Source organism: Amia ocellicauda, chromosome 1, assembly GCF_036373705.1.
Source record: "Amia ocellicauda isolate fAmiCal2 chromosome 1, fAmiCal2.hap1, whole genome shotgun sequence".
Classification (NCBI taxonomy): domain Eukaryota; kingdom Metazoa; phylum Chordata; class Actinopteri; order Amiiformes; family Amiidae; genus Amia; species Amia ocellicauda.
Genome location: NC_089850.1, coordinates 25,746,929 through 25,761,675, shown reverse-complemented (window position 1 = coordinate 25,761,675; position 14,747 = coordinate 25,746,929). Strand labels below are relative to the sequence as shown.

Here is a 14,747-nt window from a genome sequence, read left to right as displayed (position 1 = left end):
ATATGTATATATTTTCCTTTTTACACAAACTAGTTCAAAATCAAAGTAACAAATCTTTGTTTCTTTTTTACTTGTTTAATTCTATTTTGTAACACAGATGAGCGATGTATGTACATTATTTACTGCTTAAAGATTAAACTTTTGTCAATATGATTTTTGTTTTAGACAGATGTAAATGCCAGGGTTAGAAGCCCTGAAAGCTATAGGTTAGATGTAGATGTATTTCAAAAAAACATACAATTAAGCACTTTAACATTTTAGTTTATTTCTCATAATAATCATGAAAGCACATGGTATACATTTCATTTGTCTGCTGTAGTTTTTTCTTTACACAATATCCTTTACAATACATTGAGCATATGAGAAGAAGAAAAACAAGAATAAATCCTTGAAGTGTTTTGCAAACTAAAGAATTGTAATATGACACCATGTATATAACTGATTAGTTTCAATTACACCAGTGGTGCTCAAAATGGTCCTGTGAGCCCCTATCCAGTAAGTTTTCTCAGTCACCCTAAATCGCTAATTTCAACAGACTGGAACCACATGGAAGTTACTGATCAATTAAGCAATTAACTTGTTCAATTAAGGGAATTTTGGTCATTGAGGGTTGAATAGGGTAGTTCATTTTCTTTATAAAACTTAATTTCACAAATCACCTGCTTAATTGATCACATTGAAATGGTTCCAGGTGTTTAGAAGTGGATAATTAAAGGTTACCTATAAAACCTGTTAGAGAGGGGCCCTCAAGGATTAGGTTTGGGCAGCACTGCCATACACACTGTATTTCATATAATAATAATAATAATAATAATAATAATAATAATAATAATAATAATAATTAAAAAATGAGAATGCAAAATGACACATTATTTTTATTTTTTATATAAAATTACTTAAATCTTGGTGAGGTGCAAACCAATATTAGCCAAGTATATATAAAGAAGAAAAAGCATAGACTTGATCATTTGTTAAGGATGTACACCAACCATGTGGTTTGTATAGTAATGCCCAAACAGGATATATTTAGACGCATGCTCAAAACATGGACCACTTTAACCTCAAATCAAAAATGTTTTCTTCATATTATCGGCACACAGAAGAACACAGTAAACCACAGAGCAACATTCATAAAACAAAAAGTGAAAAATGATTCAATGCTGCATTGCTTTTTCTTCATTAATACTTCACAACAAAAATATTCAAACTTGCAATGAGTGGAAAGTTTAATACTGTATCTATGTATGTTTTCCAAATTCATTGTTTTCACATATACCTTGTTATTGTTCTGCTCAGCAAAGTAAAATGATATGTGGATGTTTATAAAAATATACATATATAAACAGACATTTACAGATATTCCATAAAATATTGTTTGTAAGAAATCAGTGGAAACATTTGGCAAAGTTTACTTGCGAAGATTTGTATCTACTCTAACTGTAGCCTACTATTCATAACAACCTTTGGGCCACGATGCAGTATATGTATTTTAAAGGCCTGCTCTTTCAACAATGGAGATTGCTAAAATATGTTTATCTGCTCTCCAAAAATCAGGCCCTTTGATGTAACGTCTCAAGCTTACATTTTCTATTCTTGTAAGTTTGTTATTGTGCATTTCTGGACTTTATAAGGTCAAGTTAAGAAATATTGAATTATTGGCTTGTTTTAAAACTTGCTTATCTGCCTCAATACAGGTTTGATTTTATCAGATACTACCAACTGAATAATGAAGCGTGCGCAGTATCCTATCTCTCTAACGATTTTAACTCTCCAAATCCCATAGCAAAAGTTTAAATGGTTAGAAGCAGATTGCCATAATCCATAGAAGTACAAATTTACAATGATTCATCTTGGGAGTCACTTTTGAAACATTTATGTTGAGGAATCAATCAAGATTAAAAGAACAATTAGTACCACTATGGCATTTTTTTATTATTATTAGGCCCTGAAGGGTCTTAGCAGAAACACAAGCAGATTGAATTCCTTCCTTTGTGTAATTACTTTAAATTGTAAAATGTTGTAAATATATACATACATATACAAAAATATATCTCATGATTATGAACAGATTATAATGTTTTCATTTTTGGAGGTTTTGGGTACACAAATACCTACCTATACTTCTAGAAGTTAGATTTCATTTAATTTAGCAGATGTAAATATTCAAAATCTCAAACAATATCCCAGAGGAAATGCTTTCCCTTATAATAGCCCAGGACATCTTATTCTTCCATGTTGACATGCAGGCCCCAGTCTTTAACTAGCCTTCTCAGGTGGTCTTCACTTTCACAAGAATCCTCTGAAGACTGCCTTATATAGACTTTTGGCAACATCTCTGTCATTTCCCACCAGTCACATTCTGGCTCTTCCTCTTCCCTTTCAACTATTTCTTTCTCAAATGCAGAAATAAGTGGAATATGTAACCTACAGGACTCGGGGTCCCAGTCCACAACAATAGATTCCTCTTTTTCTGCTTCCACCACTGGGAAAGTCCACGAGATATTCCTTGCATCTGAGTCTGCCTCACAGCGCACCTCAGTGGCCTGCTGCTTGTATGCGTTTGGCTCTGGTCCACCCAGCAATGCTTCCTCTGGTGGTGCGGAGCCTTTCACAGCCCCCTGGTTTAATGCTTGGTTGTGGCTGACTGCAGAGGGATCTACATCATTGGAGGTACACCTGTCTGATACACTTTCTTTCTCCTCAAAGGATGCCTGCGCCTTCAGAACCATTGCATATTCAAAATCGTCACACACTCCCGTCGCCCTTTCTTGAATGTCTGGATTCAATATATTGTGGGGTCTGTTACTTGTTTGACTTGTTAGAAGTTGGGATGTGTAGGTCACAGGACCCCCCACTGCCAGCAGCTCCTCTTTCAGTTTGTTAAAGCAGGCAGGTGCAGTCCCAAAGAGCTTCTGACTGATGAATTCTGAATCAAAATCACCCTTATTTATGCCATTAATGTTGATAATATTCACTGTAAAGTCCTGAGGAAAAAACATAAACTTTGCCTCATGTTCACGATGATGTGGCAACAACTGTAAAACAAACAAAAAATAATGTTTACCAATTTATATGTATATACACGTGCCCTAAGACCATGAAAAAAACAAGAAAGTTACAAAAACATGAAACCACCTATTATAAAGGCCTGATCACTTATACACAAAATTGTTTGTTTCAGAAAGCTATTATATAAATACATATATTTGTATCTTTCTAAGACATCACTCATTATTGTCACAATAGAGTCCCACAATTAAATCATGTTTTTTAGGGAAGGGGGTTGGTTCACATGTATTTTCTTAGGTAAGTTGCATTGTTCCATTACTCTTGTTTAAGTCTAGCTAATTTTCCTTATTTGCACATAGGTATTTTCTGTTTCACTGACCCTATAAAATATCTATATCTTTAATTTAATGGAGTATGGAATTAGGGGAATGTACACATCAGTAGACCAGCTACATAATAGGGAGGCTGAAATCTGATAAGGAACTGAATGCATTTCTTTTTTCTCATAAGACTGTCGTGATAACACAGCGCTCAGCCAGCCTGTTTATCTGTACAAAAGTTGAATCATTATCTCCTTAACACCCAATGTTCAATCTGAAGATCAAACTCACCAGATTTGGGGGTTGTTTCTGCTTTTTGCCAAAAACATACTGGTATATTAGACATCCGACCAAAATGAGAAGAAACAGGGCAATCGTTATTGGCAAGACACATCCTGTCAAAATAAACACCATCCAGTCGAAAAAGGGATCTAAAAAAATACATTATTGTTAGTATTATTAAATATTGAATGTCAATAACCAAAATCATAGGAGACTAAAACTGACTTTTTGAGTTATGAAAATGTATTTAAAAGTTCATTAAAACTTGAATTCAGTTTTATACATTTAACATATTTTCTTAGACTTTTCAGTGAGAAACCTTTTAAGGGCTTTACGGTATCAGTCAGATGCTCTAAATATGAATATTTAGAACATGCGTAGATTAAAGATAACAATGTCATAAACATTATACATTTAATTATATACATAATAGTATAAAAGTCATATAGTATGTATTTAATGATGATGGGCAAGAAAACAAATCTGCACAAAACTGGATTTCACCATTAATGTTGTTTTTATATTATTAAACAGAGGCTATGTCATGAGAATCCTCATGAAACTAACTTGTGAGAGCATGCCACACATACATATTACTTTGTTTAAAAAGAAAGTCCCCAATTTACAGCTTTTTAAAGAGTCATTGTTTAATGCATTGCAATCCAAGTTCAGGACAGTTATTTAATCTTAAACTTTGAAAACATACCATACATAGTTCTATGACAGAAATCCCAGAAAGAATGCAGAAAAAACAAGTAGGCCTACTGAGTAAGTATGAAAAGTGTTTACTTTGCTCCCAGAGGATTTACCTTTGGCAGTGGACACACAGACCACTTCAGAAGGGTCACTCTTTAAGGCTAAGGGTAAATGTGACCTAGCAAACACACAGTACTGTGTACTGTACTCCAACATGCTCAATTCCATCGAGTTGTTCTCTAGAAGATAGTTCCACTAAAAAGAAAAACAAAAATATAAGTCACAATTATTCAGCCAGTTCAATTAATAGCTTAAAAAAAAAAAATTGAGTTGTGTTCTTCCCAGGCTTATCATCAATGCAGGTAATATGATATCATCACTATGTTTTCATATTTCTAAATGTTTATTATGTCTGCACTTGTTAGCTATTAAAACTAGGATGTAGGACTTGTATTTTATATTAACTGTATATTTTACTTATGCACTTACTTATTCGGTCATTTTGATCCTGTAATTGTATTAGGTTTGATTTGTAATTTTCTACTGTAGTATTCCACTTCTGTATTGCTCTTGTATACTGTAAGGCACCCTGGATGAGGGTGTTTGCCAAGAAATAATAATAATAATAATAATAATAATAATTATTATTATTATTATTATTATTATTATTATTATTATTATTATTATTATAATAAATAAAACAGATTTCATTACCTGATTACCTGAGCCTTTGCAATAAAATTTGCTGATTTTTATTTTTATAATAGAAGACTGGGTGGTAAACTGCATGTCATACAATGCAATGTTGCTTCCCTGTTCTGACACTCTTTTTGAAAGGACATTATTATTTATTTATAAAGCTAGTATGTTTATCCAAGCCAACAAGCATACAACATATAACACATGAGTGTGAGTAATGAGAAGTTAATCAGCTTCTATGGTGCAGGAAGCAAATTTGCAATACAGCACATGGAGTATAATCTTTACCATGCATGCACAGTGAAGCAAGGTAGCAAGGGAAGGGGAAAAACCTTGTAGCAGTCTGAACAGGTTAGATTCAGGAAGTGCTGGTGAGCGACAGAGCAGTCTTGGGTAGCTGGTTCAACCACAACAGGGCAAAGGAGGAGAAAGGGTGGGGGAGCGGGCGGGCTGGGAGGTGTCTTTTTACACAACTAGTCAGCCTGCAGAGAAGGCAGTGCGAGAATGTAACAATAGATTTGGAGTGCGAGAGAGAAGTTGTTCCCCAGCATGAGTGGGAGAGGGGAAGAGGGGAGAGGTATACTTTACTGCCATTATCCAAGTAATGAAATATGAGTTATGTAGATTAAAATATGCTGAGCCCCACCCTAACCCCCTTCTATTTGTATTAACTTGTCCCACTTTATATGGATAACTAGGCTTCCTAGCAATATTTTGTGATGAAAATTAGGCATGGTAAAGCAAAATAATCTGTAATAATACTTACCGAATTATTTGTTTTGTATTTTTGGACACATATTTTGTACGTCATCTGAGGGTAGTATTTTAACATGGAGACTGCCTTTCCATTCTTATTACTCCTCCATCTCATTGGTCCCTTTACCTTGATATTAATGGTTTTGTCGCGTACTGTCACTTTTAACTGCGGGGGTCCAAAGGTGGCTGTTGGAGACAAAATTCCCGTAAAGCTTTGAATCCAAGGAGTATTTATGCAAACTACACAACACACTGAAGCAAAAAAACAATGTGCTGGTATGGATCTACATAGGTTTTACTCCCATTTTGAATTCAATATAGCTTCATTAAAAAAGCCAGATGCATAACCTGTAACTCTAGGTAGCTATTATTCCAGCCATTAACATAGTGGAAGAAGATAAGTAAAAGCAGAAGTTGCCTTCAGGGTTTCTTGGAGGAAAGATGCACATTTGACATTAATTACTTACTGTCTAACTTTGGATTGAACCTCTTCGTGTTCGCCCATTGTGAAGAGCCAATAGTAGAAACCGCTTTAACCCTTGCGTAGTAATTCTCTTCCAAGTCGCTAGTCTCGTTCGAAAGGTCACACCACGTATTCAAGATATTCTGACATTTCTTCTTAACCCTCCACATCACATCTCCCATATTCTCTTCTCCATAGCTGAGGAAAAGATGAAAATCAGAAAAAGCATGCTCATACATTATCCCAATTGCAGATTTTTTTAAAGATTTGAACTGGTGCTATATTAATACTTTAGATTCAGTGGAGTGTATGTTTTCTTCGACCTGAAACCACTGTGCAGTGTACAATGTGGTATCATGCAAATTTGCACCTGACACAGGGCCCAGCAATGCAAAAGCACAGGATGCCTGCCTTACTGAACAGACTGACTGAAAGAGAGAGCAAAGACAAAGGGTGATCTTTTTCATGCGACTCATGATCCTGCATTAATGGGACCAAAAGATCTTGGGCTGATTTTCTAATACAGACCTAGGTAACACATCACATTTACATTGATTTAGGAAGTCAACATATCAGGAAGTTTTCAATAGAGAAGTTCAAATGTCAATAATTAAGCTATTCTTCTTCTTGAACATGATGTTCTTATTTAACATGTAAATAATACAGTACAACAGAATACAACAGGTGCCAAAAGTGTGTTTTTCCAAACTCTTAGCAAGAGTACCTGAAAGCATAAACACAAATGGAAAACAAATTTGCACTGCAGCAAAAACCTTCTAAAGTTTCCCTTCCAGTTTACTGCACTGACTTAATACATTCAGTTTTGCTATGGACATAAACATAACTCATTTGCAGATAATACAAATCTCTCCTTACATTGCATACTGTACTGTGTATCGCGTCTCATTGTCAGCTCCGTCTCCTGGCATCCATTCAACAACATTCCTCAGGTTATAAGATTTGAAGTCTACTTCACGTGGCAGAGGTACAGCAGATCCATAGATAATGTCTGAAATACAATAAGAATACCAACCATCAAAAAATGTATAATAATTAAACGTCTTAATCTTGGTACAAAATTGTGGCCCACAGTAATCTAAGCACATATAAATTAATTAATGAGTAATGTTTTTGAAGGTCTCAGTTAAGCAGTATTCATGAAGGGTCACATCAGGTAGGTGTCCCTGTTCATGGCTTCATTTGTATTCATTTTTTGAATTAAAAGCAAATCATTTTTTACAATTGGGTGTCTTTCAGCCAATACAAAGTGCATGCTCACCCTAAAACCATGATTCAACCCAAGCACTGCATGGCGGGGAAAATTATGTCAGCAATGGTAACAAACAAGAAGGGAAACTGTAACCATTTTGAATTGACCTAGGTAAATCATTAGCAAATGCTGAATAGTAACAGAGATTAGATTACTCGCCAGGGATTTATATTAAGGAAACTGAACTATGAAAGAGGAATCAGAGTACAAGAATCCCTTAGGGTAAAAAAAAAAAATATATATATATATATATAGTTCTTATATTAGTTTCTAATGCTTTGAGATACTATGTAAAATGCCTTTTGTTAATAAGAGCACCAGAGAAAAATACAAATTCAAGATGAAAACTGTAAACATTTGTCTTGTTGTTTTAAACTGTTTTTGTGTGTGCAGAAGCAGGATATCATTTATACGTAGTTTACATCTTTCAGTCATAAATCAGGACACTGAAATGTGTCAGATGTCACTTGAAATACTTTTCTTTGAAGTGGGTTTACATCGAAGTCAATGTGAAACTCATGTACACTCACCTAAAGGATTATTAGGAACACCATACTAATACTGTGTTTGACCCCCTTTCGCCTTCAGAACTGCCTTAATTCTACGTGGCATTGATTCAACAAGGTGCTGAAAGCATTCTTTAGAAATGTTGGCCCATATTGATAGGATAGCATCTTGCAGTTGATGGAGATTTGTGGGATGCACATCCAGGGCACAAAGCTCCCGTTCCACCACATCCCAAAGATGCTCTATTGGGTTGAGATCTGGTGACTGTGGGGGCCAGTTTAGTACAGTGAACTCATTGTCATGTTCAAGAAACCAATTTGAAATGATTCGACCTTTGTGACATGGTGCATTATCCTGCTGGAAGTAGCCATCAGAGGATGGGTACATGGTGGTCATAAAGGGATGGACATGGTCAGAAACAATGCTCAGGTAGGCCGTGGCATTTAAACGATGCCCAATTGGCACTAAGGGGCCTAAAGTGTGCCAAGAAAACATCCCCCACACCATTACACCACCACCACCAGCCTGCACAGTGGTAACAAGGCATGATGGACCAATGTTCTCCTTCTGTTTACGTCAAATTCTGACTCTCCTGAATGTCTCAACAGAAATCGAGACTCTTCAGACCAGGCAACATTTTTCCAGTCTTCAACTGTCCAATTTTGGTGAGCTTGTGCAAATTGTAGCCTCTTTTTCCTATTTGTAGTGGAGATGAGTGGTACCCGGTGGGGTCTTCTGCTGTTGTAGCCCATCCACCTCAAGGTTGTACGTGTTGTGGCTTCACAAATGCTTTGCTGCATACCTCGGTTGTAACGAGTGGTTATTTCAGTCAAAGTTGCTCTTCTATCAGCTTGAATCAGTCGGCCCATTCTCCTCTGACCTCTAGCATCAACGAGGCATTTTCGCCCACAGGACTGCCGCATACTGGATGTTTTTCCCTTTTTACACCATTCTTTGTAAACCCTAGAAATGGTTGTGCGTGAAAATCCCAGTAACTGAGCAGATTGTGAAATACTCAGACCGGCCCGTCTGGCACCAACAACCATGCCACGCTCAAAATTGCTTAAATCACCTTTCTTTCCCATTCAGACATTCAGTTTGGAGTTCAGGAGATTGTCTTGACCAGGACCACACCCCTAAATGCATTGAAGCAACTGCCATGTGATTGGTTGGTTAGATAATTGCATTAATGAGAAATTGAACAGGTGTTCCTAATAATCCTTTAGGTGAGTGTATATGAGCCTTAAGAACTAACCTAAGACTTAGGTTAATAGTATTTTCAAACATGAAATGTTAAAGTCTGCAGTCTACTCATCTATATAGCGGCTGTGGGAGACCAGTGCTGTCTGTCTGCTCAATAATCTGTTCAAACAGATAGCATTGAATGTTGTTCAGTATAAAACCTTGGTTGGCATGGGATGGGGTAAAAGTTCATTTGAAAGTTCATCATCTTGAAATATAGGTACAGTGAGGAAAAAAAGTATTTGATCCCCTGCTGATTTTGTACGTTTGCCCACTGACAAAGAAATGATCAGTCTATAATTTTAATGGTAGGTGTATTTTAACAGTGAGAGACAGAATAACAGCAAAAAAATCCAGAAAAACGCATTTCAAAAATGTTATAAATTGATTTGCATGTTAATGAGGGAAATAAGTATTTGACCCCTTCGACTTAGTACTTGGTGGCAAAACCCTTGTTGGCAATCACAGAGGTCAGACGTTTCTTGTAGTCGGCCACCAGGTTTGCACACATCTCAGGAGGGATTTTGTCCCACTCCTCTTTGCAGATCCTCTTCAAGTCATTAAGGTGTCGAGGCTGACGTTTGGCAACTCGAACCTTCAGCTAACTCCACAGATTTTCTATGGGATTAAGGTCTGGAGACTGGCTAGGCCACTCCAGGACCTCATTGTGCTTCTTCTTGAGCCACTCCTTTGTTGCCTTGGCTGTGTGTTTTGGGTCATTGTCATGCTGGAATCCCCATCCACGACCCATTTTCAATGCCCTGGCTGAGGGAAGGAGGTTCTCACCCAAGATTTGACAGTACATGGCCCCGTCCATCGTCCCTTTGATGCGGTGCAGTTGTCCTGTCCCCTTAGCAGAAAAACACCCCCAAAGCATAATATTTCCACCTCCATGTTTGACGGTGGGGATGGTGTTCTTGGGGTCATTCCTCCTCCTCCAAACATGGCGAGTTGAGTTGATGCCAAAGAGCTCGATTTTGGTCTCATCTGACCACAACACTTTCACCCAGTTCTCCTCTGAATCATTCAGATGTTCATTGGCAAACTTCAGACCGGCCTGTACATGTGCTTTCTTGAGCAGGGGGACCTTGCGGGCGCTGCAGGATTTCAGTCCTTCACGGCGTAGTGTGTTACCAATTGTTTTCTTGGTGACAATGGTCCCAGCTGCCTTGAGATCATTAACAAGATCCTCCTGTGTAGTTCTGGGCTGATTCCTCACCGTTCTCATGATCATTGAAACTCCACGAGGTGAGATCTTCCATGGAGCCCCAGACCGAGGGAGACTGACAGTTATTTTGTGTTTCTTCCATTTGCGAATAATCGCACCAACTGTTGTCACCTTCTCACAAGCTGCTTGGCGATGGTCTTGTAGCCCATTCCAGCCTTGTGTAGGTCTACAATCTTGTCCCTGACATCCTTGGACAGCTCTTTGGTCTTGGCCATGGTGGAGAGTTTGGAATCTGATTGATTGATTGCTTCTGTGGACAGGTGTCTTTTATACAGGTAACGAGATGAGATTAGGAGCACTCCCTTTAAGAGAGTGCTCCTAATCTCAGCTCGTTACCTGTATAAAAGAGACCTGGGAGCCAGAAATCTTGCTGATTGATAGGGGATCAAATACTTATTTCCCTCATTATCATGCAAATCAATTTATAACTTTTTTGAAATGCGTTTTTCTGGATTTTTTTGTTGTTATTCTGTCTCTCACTGTTAAAATACACCTACCATTAAAATTATAGACTGATAATTTATTTGTCAGTGGGCAAACTTTCAAAATCAGCAGGGGATCAAATACTTTTTTCCCTCACTGTACATATATAGTATGACAATACACATATAAAAAATAATATTGCATACCCAGCATTTTCCATATGGAACACAAATAACCATACATTCCTGTAAAACCCATAAGCCTATTGTTTTAAGACTTAATTATTAAAAACATTTAAAGTGTTGTCTGATTGTTACCTCCTTAATAAATTAATCTATCATCTAATCTAAGGTAATTCATTTAGTACCAATAAAAGGACAGGCATGGCCCATAACTGCATGAATGCTTAGAAGGCTTACATGTCTGTAATTGAATTACCTAGTTACCTAATTACCTAGGATCTGAACATGTCTGTTTTATGAAGTGATCATTTCCCAGTGTCCCCAATCAACGTGATTCCAAGTTTCAAAGAATAATTCAGAATGGCTATTGAATATTTGAAAACACATCAGGAATGTATCCAGCCCCTGAGGGACAGAAACCATGTTTCTAAAGCAATTGTACACAATTGTACACACAATGACTGAAGTGCTTAATACTTTTTTGTATGTGAGTTTCATTCAGTCAAACAACAGTCCGCTGTCCCTGGAGAGCTGTAGCAGATCAGTTTCACAACGGAACTGCCCCTATACTTGCAGGTACAGTGATCATTTTATTCTACATCTGCAATCAAAAGGGTTACAGAAGTCATGATGTCAAAGGTTGTCCCACAGCCTATAAAATGTGAACTGTGAAAAATGGTCTTTTAGTATTAATCTTTTCCCCCAAATATGTTTGTAATATTGTATGTGTGACTGGTGTTCACAAAATGTACATAATAGATTGGTTTATTTTTTGTTTAATACTATGCACATTCATATGTTCTGGGTTCCTACATTTTGCACAGTAGCGAGGACTTAATACAATCAAATGTACATGAAACTTAACAGTTCCTAGTTTTTAAGAAATCTAAAAAAATATGTTTATTATTTTTAACAGAAGAGCCTCATACTACTTAACTACTTAAGATCAAATGACAAACAACTTAAGCATTCAGCCATTTAACAAAAGATATGACTATAACAAGGGATGCATAAAGAGACCTAAGGTTAAAACTAGGGGGGAGCAGACAAGCACACTAACACAAATTAGCACAAAATATTCACAGACTGAACATGGAATAACATAGATACAACATAAAAGTAATATAACTCTTTACAACTATGAAAAACAATTACAATCCTAAACTAATTCCACAGCCCCAGTCTCTTGCAAGTTACTTCAATATTGCACATATTTCAACATTTAGATTAACTCAATCTTACTCAAATCTTACTTAAAATAGTAATAAAATGATAACATTTTAGAAATTGATCATTCTAATAACTTTGCCGTTTACAGTTTAGAATGAATACATGCATGTATTAACTAACATTATAGCAATACTGTGAAAAAAGCATCAATCATAAGAAGTTGAGGAATAAGTACAGAAATAACATGAGTGAAACTGATATTGTGAGTGAATGTATAAGTGTGAGGTTTCAGTGTAGTTAACAGAAATAAAAGCTTTGGTAACTAGGCTATACAATGCATCACCACCTTTGACTTAATCACTGACACAATAAAGAGAGAGAATTAAGCTTTTCGTTCATTTGATTAGTTGTTTTGGGGGGGAAAAACACATTTCTGGATTTACACAAAGTAGTTGACACTGACCTGTAGTCTGTAGTGTTACAAAGAATATAGTAGTTAGGAATCTTTGTCCCAGCATTTCATGCAAACTCCACACAGATCATTGAAGTCATCCGGGATTATTTCCGCATCGTTTTGTACAAAACTGGTCTTCAGCGAAATACGAAGGTGCCCCGTCCCGCTAGAGAAGTGCAGCCACATCAGCCAGTGTGTTTTCCAGGCGTCTCTCAGGCGCAATTCATGAATAACTGAGCACATGCACACTTGACACTGCTGGGAAGCTGATCTGGGCTCAGCAACACATGCACTGAATCTCGGGGCAAACTCGAAAGCGCAGCAGTGTCAGGGGAGTGGCCATGCTGGGCTGGGAAAAGTGGCATTTGAAGCACGCCAGTGAGTTTCTGTTTCAGTGGATTCACAATTATAGGTGTGGGGACGTAAACACACAACACATTCGTTTGCCCACTTAAAAGGACTTTGAATTCAACAACTCAACTGAAAGTTAACTGTTTTATAAAATGTACGATTGTATTTGTATATTCTGCAAAGAAAATAAAAAAGATATAGGACTACTCTGATGTTTAACAGAAATATGTTTGTAGACATGAATCTTTTAAAGCCAACAAAAAAAAATTCTGAAACAATATATTCAATTGAATACCAGTGTATAATAATAATAATAATAATAATAATAATAATAATAATAATAATAATAATAACAATCATCTACCTGGTCAAAAATCACTTTTCCTTTTAATTCAATTATGGAACACCCTGCTATGACATCTGAAAGGATGTCCCTGCCCTTTAATTAATTCATTAATCACAGAAACACTTGTGGGTGTGCAGAGGCTTTTGTTTGGTTTTTTCTCTACTAAAGGTGCAGCAGATACTTAACGCAAGAACCCCAGTCTGTTTTTCTGTGCAGAAGATTCAGATTTGGGTGTTGGCTTAATTTGGTGTTCTAAGTCAGATCCAAATCATTTTCCTGCCTCATCCGCAGTGGGTTTGATTGGCCTTTTAGTAAACATATTCCAAAATTTCAACCCACACAAAACAATGACGCTTAACCAAAGATCCAGCTAAAACTGTAACAACAACAACAACAACAACAACAACAACAACAACAACAGTTAAACTTTACCTTAATCCGTAAGTTGAATGGGAACTCAAAATATGTTTTTTGCTCAGACCAATACTGCAGGATTTCAAATGCAATAAAAAAAAGCAAACAGAATTACATTAATAAAAACAGTCTAAACACTGTCTAGCAGATCTCGATTACAACCTTGACCAAAACCAAATTCAACCCTGATACAGTTTCTTACTCAAAATGTAATTTCAGACAGGGGCTGGCGCAGGTGTAAATGATACTCTAGGTGAAGTGTCTTCCTGGGTGCCCACCGCCACCCAAACACACACCTGTAGATGCCTGATGGTATACCCCTGTGCCATAGCAGACTGTTTCAGATAAAAGGGGATAATCTCTTCCATATACTGTGCTTATATTTTGTAAATTGCCCTGGACAAGGGCGTCTGCCAATAAATAAATAAATAAATAAATAATACTTGTAGAAGAGCTTGATGCATAGGAAACATTTGTTTTATATATGTAATGCATATATTTACAGGTGCAGCTAAGAAATTATAAAATGTAAAGTCATTCTTATTCATTGTCACACTGAGTTATAACTGCTCATTGTATTTCTTCTGTTTCATAATGGACTTGTCTGCTGCTGAGATCTCAAATGAAAGTTAAAAATACATTATTTAAAGAAACAAAAAGACAACAACAATGAATTAGTTACTGCAAGATATATACTGTATCTTGAATTTAAAAGAAATTCAGAAATGTCACAGAGGTGGGTGTTCTAGTAAATCCACATTCCTGAACGCTTATGACGCAGATACATAAACATTCGTTGCCTGAAATACAGAGTAGTTTCCTGTTCAGTTGTAAACACACATTAGTGTATCAGGATGTTTCATGTTGTTCTACTGCTCCCTCTTGTGAATAAAATGAACTTCACTGTTAAGCATTTCTTGCTTTTTCCAATAATC

At 36.6% G+C, this 14,747-nt stretch overlaps 1 protein-coding gene across 1 annotated transcript; it reads right to left on the bottom strand.

The window, feature by feature from the left end:
• Window positions 1–240: 240 nt before the first annotated feature.
• Window positions 241–13,031, bottom strand: il20ra (interleukin 20 receptor, alpha). The gene is made up of 7 exons (XM_066699684.1): window positions 12,711–13,031; window positions 7,102–7,234; window positions 6,230–6,423; window positions 5,773–5,948; window positions 4,421–4,562; window positions 3,621–3,760; window positions 241–3,035 (listed from the first exon to the last, which is right to left on the bottom strand). The coding sequence occupies exons 1-7, from the start codon at window positions 12,763–12,765 to the stop codon at window positions 2,223–2,225; spliced, it is 1,653 nt and encodes a 550-aa protein (XP_066555781.1). The 5' UTR covers window positions 12,766–13,031; the 3' UTR covers window positions 241–2,222.
• Window positions 13,032–14,747: the final 1,716 nt, after the last annotated feature.

Coding starts and splice junctions, on each gene's coding strand:
- il20ra (XM_066699684.1), bottom strand. CDS start 12,765: ATGCTGGGACAAAGATTCCTAACTACTATATTCTTTGTAACACTACAG. Junction 7,235..12,710: donor TGTAACACTACAGACTACAG/GTCAGTGTCAAC, acceptor ATTGTATTTCAG/ACATTATCTATGGATCTGCT. Junction 6,424..7,101: donor TACACAGTACAGTATGCAAT/GTAAGGAGAGAT, acceptor TCTTTTCCTCAG/CTATGGAGAAGAGAATATGG.